This window comes from Trypanosoma conorhini (assembly GCF_003719485.1).
Source record: "Trypanosoma conorhini strain 025E chromosome Unknown Tco_14.4_contig_00021, whole genome shotgun sequence".
Taxonomy (NCBI): Eukaryota; Euglenozoa; class Kinetoplastea; order Trypanosomatida; family Trypanosomatidae; genus Trypanosoma; species Trypanosoma conorhini.
In genome coordinates this window covers 20714-33560 of record NW_021704107.1, presented here as the reverse complement: position 1 = coordinate 33560, position 12847 = coordinate 20714, and the positions used below count along the sequence as shown (strand labels likewise).

The 12847-nt window shown below is 58.8% G+C and overlaps 3 protein-coding genes across 3 annotated transcripts, besides 12 other annotated features; all 3 read left to right on the top strand.

Annotated features, from left to right (window-relative positions):
* Positions 1-361: 361 nt before the first annotated feature.
* Positions 362-397: a microsatellite.
* Positions 398-407: 10 nt separating this feature from the next.
* Positions 408-505: a sequence feature (A-rich).
* A 315-nt stretch (positions 506-820) lies between these two features.
* Positions 821-855: a microsatellite.
* A 131-nt stretch (positions 856-986) lies between these two features.
* Positions 987-1024: a microsatellite.
* Positions 1025-1114: 90 nt separating this feature from the next.
* Positions 1115-1147: a microsatellite.
* Positions 1148-1940: 793 nt separating this feature from the next.
* On the top strand, positions 1941-4076 carry Tco025E_00782 (uncharacterized protein; the record flags this gene model as incomplete). Its single annotated transcript, XM_029367722.1, has 1 exon — positions 1941-4076. One exon carries the CDS (start codon positions 1941-1943, stop codon positions 4074-4076), a length of 2136 nt encoding a protein of 711 aa, XP_029232183.1.
* Positions 4077-4318: 242 nt separating this feature from the next.
* Positions 4319-4370: a microsatellite.
* An 81-nt stretch (positions 4371-4451) lies between these two features.
* Positions 4452-4487: a sequence feature (GA-rich).
* A 71-nt stretch (positions 4488-4558) lies between these two features.
* Tco025E_00781 (flagellar associated protein) lies at positions 4559-9853 on the top strand (the record flags this gene model as incomplete). The annotated part of the gene is made up of 1 exon (XM_029367721.1): positions 4559-9853. The coding sequence occupies one exon, from the start codon at positions 4559-4561 to the stop codon at positions 9851-9853; it is 5295 nt and encodes a 1764-aa protein (XP_029232182.1).
* Positions 9854-9899: 46 nt separating this feature from the next.
* Positions 9900-9932: a microsatellite.
* Positions 9933-10056: 124 nt separating this feature from the next.
* Positions 10057-10087: a microsatellite.
* A 91-nt stretch (positions 10088-10178) lies between these two features.
* Positions 10179-10201: a microsatellite.
* Positions 10202-10406: 205 nt separating this feature from the next.
* Positions 10407-10437: a microsatellite.
* Positions 10438-10512: 75 nt separating this feature from the next.
* Positions 10513-10546: a microsatellite.
* A 215-nt stretch (positions 10547-10761) lies between these two features.
* Positions 10762-12828, top strand: Tco025E_00780 (uncharacterized protein; the record flags this gene model as incomplete). The annotated part of the gene is made up of 1 exon (XM_029367720.1): positions 10762-12828. The coding sequence occupies one exon, from the start codon at positions 10762-10764 to the stop codon at positions 12826-12828; it is 2067 nt and encodes a 688-aa protein (XP_029232181.1).
* Between the last annotated feature and the right edge of the window lie 19 nt (positions 12829-12847).

Genomic DNA, 12847 nt, shown 5'->3' with positions numbered 1-12847 from the left:
AATGGCCCCCCATATGATGCTGAAGGAAAATGAAAATAAACAGAAAAAACCTAAAACCACCAAAACAAGAAGGAAGAAGGAAGGAATTAGAAGAGGGTTGCGTGTAGTGGTGTCAACGTGCACTCCTCTATACCGTCATACACGCTTTCGCTTGTCGTTCGTCCCCGTCACGTGTTTGTGGTCCAACTGGTGTTCTGTCATGTCCAGCAATACTGAAAACAGATACTCATAAACGTCCTTCTTCCGTTTCGACTTTTGCTGCCGTGTGCATGCGCCAGTCAGCAGGTGGAACGGAGGAGGTGTGTGGTGCCCCGGGCGATGTGGATTGTGAGAGGAACTGGAGCGGAGGAACCTCGACCACCTTTTGCTGTTGCTGCTGCTGCTGTTGTTGTTGTTGGCATTCTTTCTTTCGTTTTCGTTTCCTTTTACGTGTTTATTTTTATTTTTATTCTTGGTTTTGGTTTTCTTGTTTCCTGTTTGTGTCTTTTCTTTTTTTACTTCTTCTCATTCCCCCCCCCCTTGTCTCCTGTCTGTATACATGTATATGCCACACGCGCCTTCGTTCGCTCTTGTATGTGCATCTATCTATGTATGTGCCCTTGCGCGCGGGTGGGTAGCGTAGTTGTACTGTCCTCCTCCTCCCTTTACTGCGAGGGCGACGGTTGCTGCAGCGCGACAAATACAGCGGCAGCAAACCCCGGCGAAAGGAAGCGCGCAGGGGGAAAAGAAAAGAAAAGAAAAAATTCCTAAACTACAAAAAAAAAAAAGCTCAGGCGATAGGGAGGTTCGAGAGGAGGGAAAAAAGTGGCGTGGCGGCGAAGTGTTTGTGTTTGCGTGTGTGTGTGTGTGTCTGTGGCGGGAACAAATTTCCCCGTCGCTGCTCCGCGACCCTGCGCCGTACTGTGAGGGGGCAGCTACTGCCCCTCGCGACGCCTTCACACCCCTCTTCTTCTTCTTTGTTTTTTGTTTTTTCCGCACCTGCGTGTGGGTGGATGTGCGGGTGTGGGGTGTGTGGGGTGGGGGGCTGAGGCGAGAGCACTCACGACGGTGTGAACTGAAGAAAATAAGTAATGAATATATTTATTATAAAGTGCGCAGCCATGTGGTTTTGTCAGCATGCGTGCGTGCGTGCCTGCCTGCGTGTGTGTTAGCGTTGCACCTCTGCGTCTATTGCCCGGATGTGTAATTTATGTACCTACTTCATTTCCGGGTATGAAGTTTATCTCCCCCCCCACCCACACACACACACTTTTTTTGTTGTTGCTTTTTTTGCTTTTATTGAAAGCTTATATATTTCTTGAGGAATAAACAGGCGTCTTGGGTCCCAGTTGCGCTAAGCAATCTCCACACGCTTTTTGTTGTAGTTTTTTTTTTGTCGTTTTTTTTTTTTCTCTTTGACTCTGTGAGGTGTGCCAGTGTGGGTGTCTGTGTACGTCTTCCTTTCATGCACCTTTGATGTGTTCTGCTTACTGCCTCCCCCACCTTCTCTGTGTTCCTTTTGTTTTGCTTTTTATTTCGTTTTTGCATGCACGCACACCGACACACACGCAAATTACTCTCTGCTTTTACGTGTCACAAGCCACACCCCCTCTCTCCGTTGTTTATTCTCCTTCTCCATTTACTCTTTGGCGCTACGATTGGCGTCTCCTGCGACGATGACAATGCCTTCGCCCCTGTTTCGCTTCCTCGCTCTCGTTTTTTCTCTCTCCCTCTACCTGCGTGGGGCCCCTCCGCGCTTCCCTTCGCTTTGGTGCTGGTTTTTTTTTGTGTGTGCGTGCCGGTCTTCACGCTGCTTGTCTCTCTGTTGCTACTTCGTTTTTTTTTCTTCTTTTTTTTCCCCCTGCAACTTCGCCGTGTGTGCGTAACACAAAACCCGCACGCACGCACACGCGCCTGCGCACGGAGGCCCCCCACACGCAGTGGGCTGAGGAAGAAGCGAAATGGAGGACGATTGGAGTGGCGACGGGGGGATGTCGAACCTCCCGCTCCTGGAGGAGCCGAGTGCGTCGCGTTTGCCGTGCTCTGTGCGGTTTCGCGCCTTTTCCGACGCGGTCGACAACCCCGCCGCACGAGCGGCGGCGTGGCGTGCGGCGCCGCCGAACAGTTTCTGCGTCCACAAGCGACGCAGACTGGACGACTTCGCAGGCTGCGAGGGCGAGGCGGTGGTGCGGCCTCTTTTGCGCGTCCTGCGCGACCCCATTGCGGTGGCGCGGCGGCGCTTTGAGACGCTCCGCTGGTATGACGAACCCCGCGGCGCGGAGGAAATTCGCGCCCGCGTTGAGCTTGACAGGCGGCTCGGGGTCAAGCCGAGCCTGGCCGCGCTGCATCAGGCGTTGAAGCGGCTGCGAACGCTGCACCAGACGACGCTGATCGCGGATCTCGCGGAGGACCTCGTGATGGATGCGCCGGCGATGTCTGTCTATACGCTCCTGCAAATTGTGGAGGGGCTTGAAGGGGAGCCCCAGCGTGCCGCCTCGCTTCTCTTCTCCTTGACGCCTTTAGTTACAAACGGTACCGTGCCGACAAGCGTGTGGTCCTCGCTCTGCTGCGAACTGGATACTGTGGCGCGGCAGATGCCAGCGCCCCTAGAGCGGTCGGTAGTTGACCTCTTTGGGCAGCTGTTTTACCGGGTCCGGGACGATGGCCCTGTGAACGGGTCTATTGTGGTGTATTACGGTCAGGCGCTGCTGAAGAGCCGCGCGCCGATTCGCAGCGTGGTGGGATTTGTGCAGACCGAATTACTAAGCGGACGCAACACGCCACCGAGCTACGGCGTATCAGAGCTTCGACTGAGCGCATTTCTTAGTGAGTTGATTCAGGTCTTGTCTGGTCGCCCGAGCGGGGGTGCGGACGAGCGGGAGGAGGGGCCGCCGCTTTCCGCGCGCGAGCGGCTCTTGTGCTGCAGTGACCTTGTCAAGCATGCGTACGCGGGGCGACTTTCTCTGAATCAGATCGCATTTGACGTGCTCTTGCGCTTCTGCGACGAGCAGCGGGAGTACAACCTCCTTTGCATCCTCTTTCTCGCCATGTGCGCACTCTCCACGCCGACGCTGCTCTCCGTCACCCGCGTCGCGGAGGTGCTGTGTGACGTGGAGGAGCTCTTCTGCCACTTGGCGGGCGTCCTCGGCCAGCCCGTCTCGCGCTGGATGCTGTACCTTTTGGTGCGCCACGGAAAGTCGAGTCTCTTTTCCCCCGTCAATCGAAAAAGGACCCATCGCGAGGCCCTTGAGTTGCACTTGTGTGAGTGCCTGGCGCGCTTGTGCGCACGCGACAGGGACGCCTCGCTCTGCATGGACGTTTTTGACGCGACCGTTGAGTACGGGAACCCGGCGGGGGCGCACGCCTTTGTCTGCGCCTTGGCGCGTGCGCTGGGTGCGGCGCAGCTTCCCTTTGCTGGGGCGGCGACGAAGATGGACGTGGCGGCGTTGGAGCCCTTTAACATCGAGACGTTGTACTACGCACTAGAGCCGGCTGACGTGAGACTTGAGGAGTTCCGCTCCTTTATCCGCGAGCGACCCGCGGCGTTTCTCTTCCCGTCCCGCAAAGGGGGTGGTGTGACGCTGGAGCGCGCCCTCGCCGTCCTGTTGGAGTCGCCGCAGGTGTACGGCACCGTGCTGGACGCAAGTGCGGTGTGCGCCCTCGCCGAGTCACCAGCCCTCGCAGAGGCGTTTGTGAAGATGATGGGCGGATACGCGGCCAAGTCGGGGGCGTTTGCGTTTGTGCCGTTTGAGGTCTCCGCCGCGACGCAGCTGACGGAGGCCGGGCGGCGGCTGCTGCTCGCGTGGCTGGCAAAGCACAGCTGGCTAATCCTGCTGCCGCTTTCCTCCGCCGTCCAGCTCCTGCCAGTCGCCACTTCCTCTGCAACGCTGACATCGGCCTCACCGCAGCAGCAGCGGCAGCCGCCGTCGTCGTTCTGGTCGCCGTGTGTTCTGTTGTTTCACGCAGTACGCCGTGTGGGGCACAAGAAGGTAGCATTTGTAACCGCCGCCGCTCCTGTTGCGGAGCAGGCGAAGGCGGAGGGCGTGCATCCCGTCATCACGCTTGACGAGCTGAAGGCACGCCTCGGCCTGCAGTAAACCCCGTGCCCCATACCTGGCTTCTGCGGGGAGGCGCACCCAGCAACGCCTGACACCGCGAGCGCCTGAGAAATAAGAAGCAAATGAAGAAAAATGAAGAAAAGGGATGAAGAACGGGAGGGAAAAGATGGAAAGCGAGAAATACATACATGTGCCCACGTTGGTGTTGCCAGGGGCGACGATGGTTGTCTTGACTGTCGCCTTCTCGTCACCGAAAAGAAAGTCTGCGATGGCTAAAGGGATTGTCTGCTGCAGTTGTTGTTGTTGTTGGTTTCGTCTTTTTGTTTTACTTTTCTCGTTGCTATGGCCGCGTCTCTGCTGCGAATGCGGTATTTGCTTGATGCTGCACATGCATGGAGGTTATTCTTATTGCTGCTACTCTCCTCTCCTCTCCCTGTTCTCTTCCCTCCTTTTCCGGTCTCTCGCCCATTTTCGTAGGTGCTAGTGACAGTAGAGTCTTGTAGGGTCCCACTGCGGCGACAATGGCGGCGGCGGCGGCAGCGGAGACGGTGAAGGAAAAGGCGCCGCTGCACGCGTACCCCGAGGCAAGTGTTGGGACCCGCTTCTTTTCGCACAGCGGTATCTACTCCGAGCGGTACAATGGCGTCTGCTCCCTCACAGGCTCCATCGTTCTCATGGCGTCTGGAAGGTTTGTGATGTTTGTGGATGTGAAAAGCGGCAAGATAATGTCGACCGCGGGTCCTGAGAATGGTGGCGTCGGGGCCGTTGCGGTACATCCTTCGCGGCGGTTTTATGTCGTGTGCGAGAAGCTGCCGAAGGACCCCTTGATTCGCGCGTACAGTTGGCCCTCCCGCCAGGAGGTGGGGGAGTTCGTGGGCGGTGCCACGCGGGGATTCAGTGCCTGCGGCTTCAACACGGACGGGACGATGATGGCCACGGTTGGCATGTACCCGGACCACTCGCTTGCCGTGTGGAACTGGAATACGCGGGGGATGATACTGCGCAGCAAGAGCCACGCCTCGGACGTCTACACGGTCGCCTTTAGTCCCTTTGATAGTGGCGTTCTTGTGACCGGCGGGGCGGGGCACATCAAGTTTTGGTCGATGGCAAAGACGTTTACGGGGCTGAAGCTGCAGGGACTTCTGGGGAAGTTTGGACGGCTGGAGATCACGAACGTGTCGGGGTTCGTCGTGCTGTCGGACGGCAAGGTTCTCTCGGGCTCCGAGTCTGGACTCATCCTCCTCTGGGAGGGGGACCTCGTGCGCTGCTGCTTTGCGCGGGAGGTTATCAAGGACGAGGTGGACGGCGCAGCCGCGCTGGCGGTGCAAAGCCACGACTACACCCCTTGCCATAACGGCACGATAAACGTCGTGGAGCTCCTTGGGGATGGGCGCGTCGTGCTTACCGCGGGCGACGACGGATACATGCGCTACTGGCGTGTCAGTGAGTTGGAGACGGCAAAGGGGGACGGTGCCCCGCCGTTGTACGCGCCGAAATGCCTCTGCGAGGTGCTTGTGGATCCGCAGGCTCGCATTCGTGCCGTGACGCACTGCCGCGACACCGAGGAGTGGGTCGTGCTCGACAGCACCGGCGCACTCTGGCGGGTTCCGTATCTTGCGCCCAGGGACATTCTCGCAGGAGACCCGCGCCGTGCCAAGGAGCCGGCCCAGGCTGCACTGCGGTTTAACGGCGGTGGCATCACAAGTGCGGCGATGTCGCCGAAAGATCACACGGTAGTGACTGGCGGCGAGGACGGCACAATCCGGCTCATAGACTACGTGACACCGCAGGAGCTCTACAAACTTACCCTGCCTGTCCCCACCGTCGTCGTTGCCATCAGCTTCCTGCGCACGGACACAACAGGGACGAAGCTCATCGCGTGCTGCGAAAATGGAACGGTGCGACTGCTACAACGCGGAAGTAACGCCTTTGCGGTGCATGGCCAGTGGCGGCCACACAAAGATGGGCTCATGGCGATGGCTATCGATCGTGGAGAACGCCGTCTTTGTACCATCTCTACAAACGGCACGGCCTTCTTTTTTGACATCGAGCCGGATCTCTCTGCACTTTCGCCCATTGCTTTTTGCCGCCTCCCCTTGAAGGATGTTCGCTGTGCGGCGTGGGACGATGCAACATCGTGTTGCCTGGTGGGATACGAGTGTGGCAAGCTGCTCGCGATTCGGGCACCCACGATGGAGGAGGTGGATCACAGTGTCTCCTTTGAGTTTACCTGCAGCTACGCCCTGGTTGGTATTCGCCAGCGAAAGCTGGCGGAAAAGAAGTTTCTGAACCCGGCTGCCGGGGAACGGGCAGATGGGATGCAGGAGGAGGAGGAGGAGGAGGAGGAGGACCTGGGGCCGTGGCCGGTGCACCTCGTGTGTCCGCTGCCTGGTGGCTCTTTTGCGGTTGGGTCTGCGGCGCCGGAGCTGCTGTACCAGTACCGCCTTGACATCCGCTACGACGGCCGCACCGAGCTTCCCCCGCTGCCGCCGACGGGGATTGAGCCGCCCAACTACGTGGAGGAGCCCGCGGTGAACTTGTGCTACCGTGACCTCGTCCCAAGGCTGGCCTCCGTCGGCACCTCCGAGAGGTTCTTTGTCGTCGTGTGCGAGGGCGCCCAGGTGCTTCTGCGTCCGCTAGAGGACGCTGGAAAGCCGCGCGAGGAGTGCATCCTTGCCGCCGCCGCCCACGATCGGCTTGACGGGCAAATTGCCGCCGCCTGTACTTCGTTTGATGACGCAATGGTGGTCTCCGTCGGCTCCGACGGGCTCGTGGTGGCACAAATTCGCAAAGGGTTTCCGGCGCCGTCGCCGCCGAAGATGGAGGCGGGGTACCCGCCTTTGCGTGCCGAGGAGCTTGTGGCGCCGCAGCCGATTCCCTTATCGATCAGCGAACAAAAGGAGGCGGATGATCGTCGCCGCGCCGAAGAAGCGAGGCAGCAGGAGCTCGATGCCTTTCTGGCGAAGCTGCACCTTGTGCATGCGAAGTACGCGGAGTTGCTGGCGGAGAACAACGCCGCCCACGCGCCGCTGCGTCTCTCGGAGGAGGACATGGCCATTCACCCGCAAATCCTGCAAGAGATGGAGGAGGAGAAGCAGCGGCGGGTCAAGGAGTCACGGAATGAAAATGCTCTTCAACTTGCACGCGAAAATGTGCGCACACGGAAGATGCGGGACCGCTTTGTGGATAACCTCATCTACGATCGTTTTCAGGTGCTTAGCTTCTCCAAGGAGTTTGCCGTCTCCTCGTTCCGGACCCCCAACCCGGCGCCGGCGATTCGGCGACTGGAGAGGGAGATCAACGAGCTGCTGGCCTCCGATGCCGACGAGGGTGCGGCAGGCAGAGCGACGGACGACGACAGCACGCTTGACAACAACCCCCGAGGCAAAAGCCTCGGTCAGGCGGATGACGCCGAGGGTACCGCGTTGAAGGATGCCAGCCTGGCCACAGCGGCGGGCATCACCCAATGGCTGGCCAACGAAGAGAAGCACCGACAGGAACAGCTGCGGCTGACGAGGAAGGAAAGTGAACTCTTGACGACAACTATGCGTCAGTACCTGGACAAGATGGATGAGCGTCGCGAGGAGCGGAGGCGCCGGAAGCAAGGCTACGAGATGCTCCTCGCGTACAAGCCAGACCCTGCGGCGGAGGCGGCGCAGTTGGAGGCGGAGATGCGACAAGAGGTGGCACGTCGTGGTGAGTGTGTCCTGCGGACGGATCCGTCGTACAATTTGACGCCGTCAGCCGTTTCGAAGCTGCGCCAGTTGATTTGGCTCGAGGAGGTCGTGCTGAAGCTGCGCAGCGGGTTTACCAAGAAGCTGCTGCAGCTTCGAGATGAAAAGGCGGCGCTGTGCGAGTCCCTTAATGTCCTTCTGCGCCGCATACGGGGGATCAACAACGCACTGAAGGAGGAAAATGCCCAGTCGGCGGACGTCAACCTGACGGCGATTGAGATGCCGGAGCGGCGTTTTGTCGTTGACCACGAGGGCCTCGACGCCTTTGCGAAGCAGCGGCAGCTGGATAAGATGCGCGAGGAGTTGGCAAAGAAGGCGCAGCGTGGGTTTGGGGCCGACCTTGCGGGAGCCGAGGCCTCGACGAAGGGCGACGCGGCGGGCGGCGAGGGGGCGACGGAGGCGGGCAAAAGAACCCCCAGCCAAGTCTCCGTCACCGACACCACCCGCGCGAGCGTGATGCGGCGGGCGAAGACTCGAAACACGTCCTCGCTGCCAAAGTCCTCGCGGGCGTACAGTACGGCTGTCCTCGCTGCGGCGGCTGTGCGGGAGCGCATGGACTACGAGCTGCGTATTAAACTAGAGAATGTGAAGCTCACCGAGATCGAAGAGGAGGAACAGCAGATGGAACGAGAGCGGCTGATCGCCGAGCGCCACCGCCTCCAGTGCCGCGTCAATGCCATGATGCGGGCCTTCGACCAGCGTCTTTGGAAGTTGTACGAGGAACGTGTCAGTGTGGACGCCGATCTCTGCCTGGCGGATGCCCGCTCCCTACTGATGTTTCGTGAGTACCAGATCCTGCTTGTCTTCCGGCACAAGGACCGTGAATTACGGCTACATTACGACGAGACAAAGCGCTCACGCAACCAGCGGAATCTGGAGATGGCGGAGCTGCAGAAGGGGATACACGAGCAGGCGGGGGTGATTGAAAAGTTGCAGGAGGCAAACAAGGCCTTCCGTCATGAGGGGGAGTTCTTCATTGAGTCGCACTTCCCGGCAGAGCATGTGCCGTACATCATGAAGGTGTTTTTGCGGCAAATTAAGCGGCTGAAAAACCTTGGCGACATCTCCGCGGACGACGACGACGTCACCAGCGACGACGACGATGAGGACGTGAATGAGGAGGACCTCTGGGAGGAGGTGTGCCCGCCCAACTGCTCGGGGGAGCGCTGGCGGGAGGTGCTCGCGATGCGAGAGAAGCGGCTGGACTACGTTGACGCGATCGCAGAGGGGAAGCGGAAGCAGGAGCAGATGCAGCGCCGCGTCGAGGAGCAAAAGACGCTGGTGGAGCAACTCAACACGGCCTTGTCCAAGTCTATGAAGATGATTGAGGAATTTCAAAGCGAGAAACGCAAGGAGCTGAACATGCTGGAGACGCTTGTGGCCCTGCGATGTAGCCAGGTGAGGTGCCTTGAGGGGGAGGCGGAGGAGCAGTGCCCCGACTCCTTCCGCAGGGACGATCTTGTCGTCATCTCCGACAGCCTGATGAGGAAGCTGCGCAGTCGCATTGAGGCAATGGCGGAGGAGAAGCGGGACCGGCGGCTGAAGCTGAAGGACATGACGGCGGAGCTGCAGCGGCTGCAGCGGGAGCGGAAGGCAAAGGAGGCATTGCACGCCAATTGGGAGGAAAAGGTGTACGAGGCGATGCTGCTGAAGTTCGGCTGCACGGTGAACTTGGAGCTGCTGGAGTCCACCAGCAGCTGCCGCGAGGTGGAGGAGCTGAAGGAGCGGCTGCGCCTGGAGGAGCTCGCCTGGGAGCGGGAGCTGCGAAAACGCGAGAACAAAATTGTCGCCCTGCGGGAGACGATGCAGCGGCGGCTCGTGGACAACACACACCTTTTGCACGACCTGGGCGACCAGGAGGGCGACCGGCAGGACGTGGAGCGGTCTCTGACGCACGCCACGCAGAAGGTGGTGAGCCGAATGTATGACGGCTCCAACGTCGCCACGGCGGAGGACCGGCGCAACCTCAGACTACTCATCACCGCACAGCAGGAGGAGATTGACGCGCTGCGGGCGGAGATTGCTATGCTGCGCAGCAAAGGCGGACATCTCTACACCCCGCCCTCCGCATTCGCCGCGTGACGTGGCAGAGGAGGCCGGGAGCAAAATTTTTATCTGTCCGTCTTTCTGCGTGTGTGTGTGCGCGCGCGTGTGTGTGCGTCAACGTGCACGCGACCACGTCGGTCACGCGCTCTCCGCGGACTGCCTTGTAGCGCAAGCGTGCATGCCCAGGCTTGCCTGCAGGGCGCCGGGCATTGCATGTACCTCCGTGCTGCCTGCCTGCCCACACGCACACACACACACACACACACACACGCACTCACCTCCCCCCTTCACCCCCACCACCCCATTCCTTGATGTATATACACTGCCGAGAAACTAGAGAAACACACACACACACAGAGGGATATATATATATATATATATATACGCATACAGGGAAGAACTGCAGGAAACGAAGGAGGAAAAGCGTTGTGTGAGGGCGGAGAGGAACGTGGACGCACGCAGGAGAAGACAAAGGAGGCATACGCGTTATGGCTCCACGCACAGCCACTTTTTGCATCTCCTTCTACATGTAATCATCCTGCTGTGTCGTGTGTCGTGTGTCGTGGCGGCAACGAGGGCTGACGGGGCCGTTGATGTTGTTGTTGTTGTTGTTGTTTTTGCTCGCCCCCACTCGCGTGCCAAACCGCCTGTGTTTTCTCTCCCCACCCACCGCGGGGTGCCTTCCTCCTCCTCTTCGCCGCCGCCGCCGCCACACACGCACGCCGCAGCGACGCAGGTATTTGTTCAAGCAAAGCAAGCGTTTAGGGAAATTTAAGAAAAAAAAAGCACACATACGAAAAAGAAAAGAAAAAAAAGAGGAGGGAGCCATAAAAAAAACACACACACACAAACAACAAAAATAAAGCGGAAACAACAACAACAGAAAAAGAACAGGGACTTCGAAATAGAAGAAAAATAAGGCGGAGCTACACAAGAAGGGCGTCATGTCCATTTTCGGTGCGCCTCTTCCACATGAGGACGACACCGCAACTTCGCTTATCCGGCGTGAGGGTTATCCGCCTATCGGCTCATACGAGCAAATGCCGGAGGTGTACGTGTGCCCCTGCTGTAGCTCCATAAACCCCCGCCATGAGCCCGATAACCTGGTGCGCACTGCAAAGGAGGAGAAGGAATTGGAGCGGCGCCGGCTCATGCAGCTTGACATCTTCGAAGAGCGGGCGAAACCCATCAGCACAGCTGTTCCTCGACCGCGCAGCATTCCTATTCGTCAGGAACCCGAAGATGAGCAACTTGACCAGCCGCTTGTGCCCCCACCGCCGATGACCCTGGATGAGCTGCGGAAGCTGCAACGGGAAGTGAACAAGACGCGTCTCATCGTTACGGTGCATCATGGAAAGAACCTTGACGTTCATCCGCTTGATCCTACATCCATTCTTGTGCGCTGTGGGGCGCTTGAGGGGCAGACGGCGAAGGTGCCTCGTGGTAATGGAATCCTTTCTACCTGGGAGGAGATCTTTGAGTTCCCGTACCCTAACGAAGAGGAACCGCTTGAGCTGCTCGTCGTTGATGACGCCCTGCCCGCCGAGCAGGACCATGTCTTTGGCGGTGTCGTTGTTCCACCGTACGCGTTGCGCAACCGCGCCCGTGGTGACGAGGAGGTGTTACCAGTTTGCCCACCGGATGAGATGCAGCGTGGCTATGGTCGCATGAAGGAGACTCCTCTGGGTTCCATCGTCGTCTCGTGGTATGTGAAGTCCAGCGGAGAGGAGGCTGAGCCTGCCAATGTGAGTCAGAACCTTGAGAATCCTGTTGACTGCGTCTTCGTCGTTCACCGCATCTTCCAGTACACCGACAACGGAGCGGAACCCTTCACGGGTGGCGTTCTTTGCGTTCTCCGTGACGCAGACGACAACCTCTCTGCCTCCACCCAGTACCAGCCCAGCGGCGTGGCGACCATGTCGACGTCGCCGCATTACACGAAGGAGGGCTTTAACTACCTCCCCGAGCCAGCGTCGCAGATGATGCAGCTCATCACCGAAAAGAGGCTTGGCCATGTCATGGTCTGCGTTCCGAAGAGTGACGAGGAGGGCGGTGAAGATGAGGGGCTACTGGTTGTTGGTGCTGTTTCCCTTGATTTTGGAGAGCTGTACCACAGGGGCTCTGCGGTGCTGCTTGTCGAGTCAAGGGTGAAGGAGGATGCCCTGTGGGGCGAGATTGCGCTTGAGTGGCGTCTCACCCCACATGCGACGCTGCAAAAGGAGCTGGAAGAGCTCCAGTTGCTCCAAGAGAAGGTGCCGGAGCAGGCAGTCCTGAAGCAAGACGCGGAGGAAGCCAAGGAGTCCCTCTTTGTCACCGTCGTGCGTGGCGTCAACATCACCGATCAGAACGGAAACCCCCTGGTCGAGGCACAAGTCTCTTTGTCTGCCGGCCAAATGGAAGGTTCTACATTTGTTGCACTCAACACGCTCGAAGAGGACGGCGCAACAAGCATCCTCAACTGGAACCAAGAGATGCAATTTCTTGGCGTGGATGGCGGCAGATCGGACATGAAAGTGCACATCCTTGAAGACAACGAGATAATCAGCAGCGGCGACTTTGTCTTGGAAAAGGACAGTGGCTACGCTGTTGTCCAGATGCACGACCCGTACGACGCGGACAAAATGATGGGCGAAGTTCTTTTGAACTACAGACGTGTTTTTGCCACCGACGGAGCGACGCCCAAGAGGTCGGAAGAAAATGTCGCCAACAACGTGAAGAGCGATGGAGAAGAACGCGCCCTACTAAGTGAGGGAAGGGACAGGCCTCTTGCGGGTCAAAATCATGGGTACAGCAACATTGATGACCGCCAAGAAAATGATAATGAGGAATACGGGAACCGGGCACTGTCGCAAGAATACCCTGGAGAGGAGCAGCACGCGCTGAGGGAGCCTTCTGCCGGCAAGGAGCAGGCGCAAGAATACCCCGGAGAGGAGCAGCACGCACTGAGGGAGCCTTCTGCCGGCAAGAACCTGAGCGAGAATACCCCAGGGAGGACCCGCAGCACGCACTGAGGGAGCCTTCTCCCGGCAA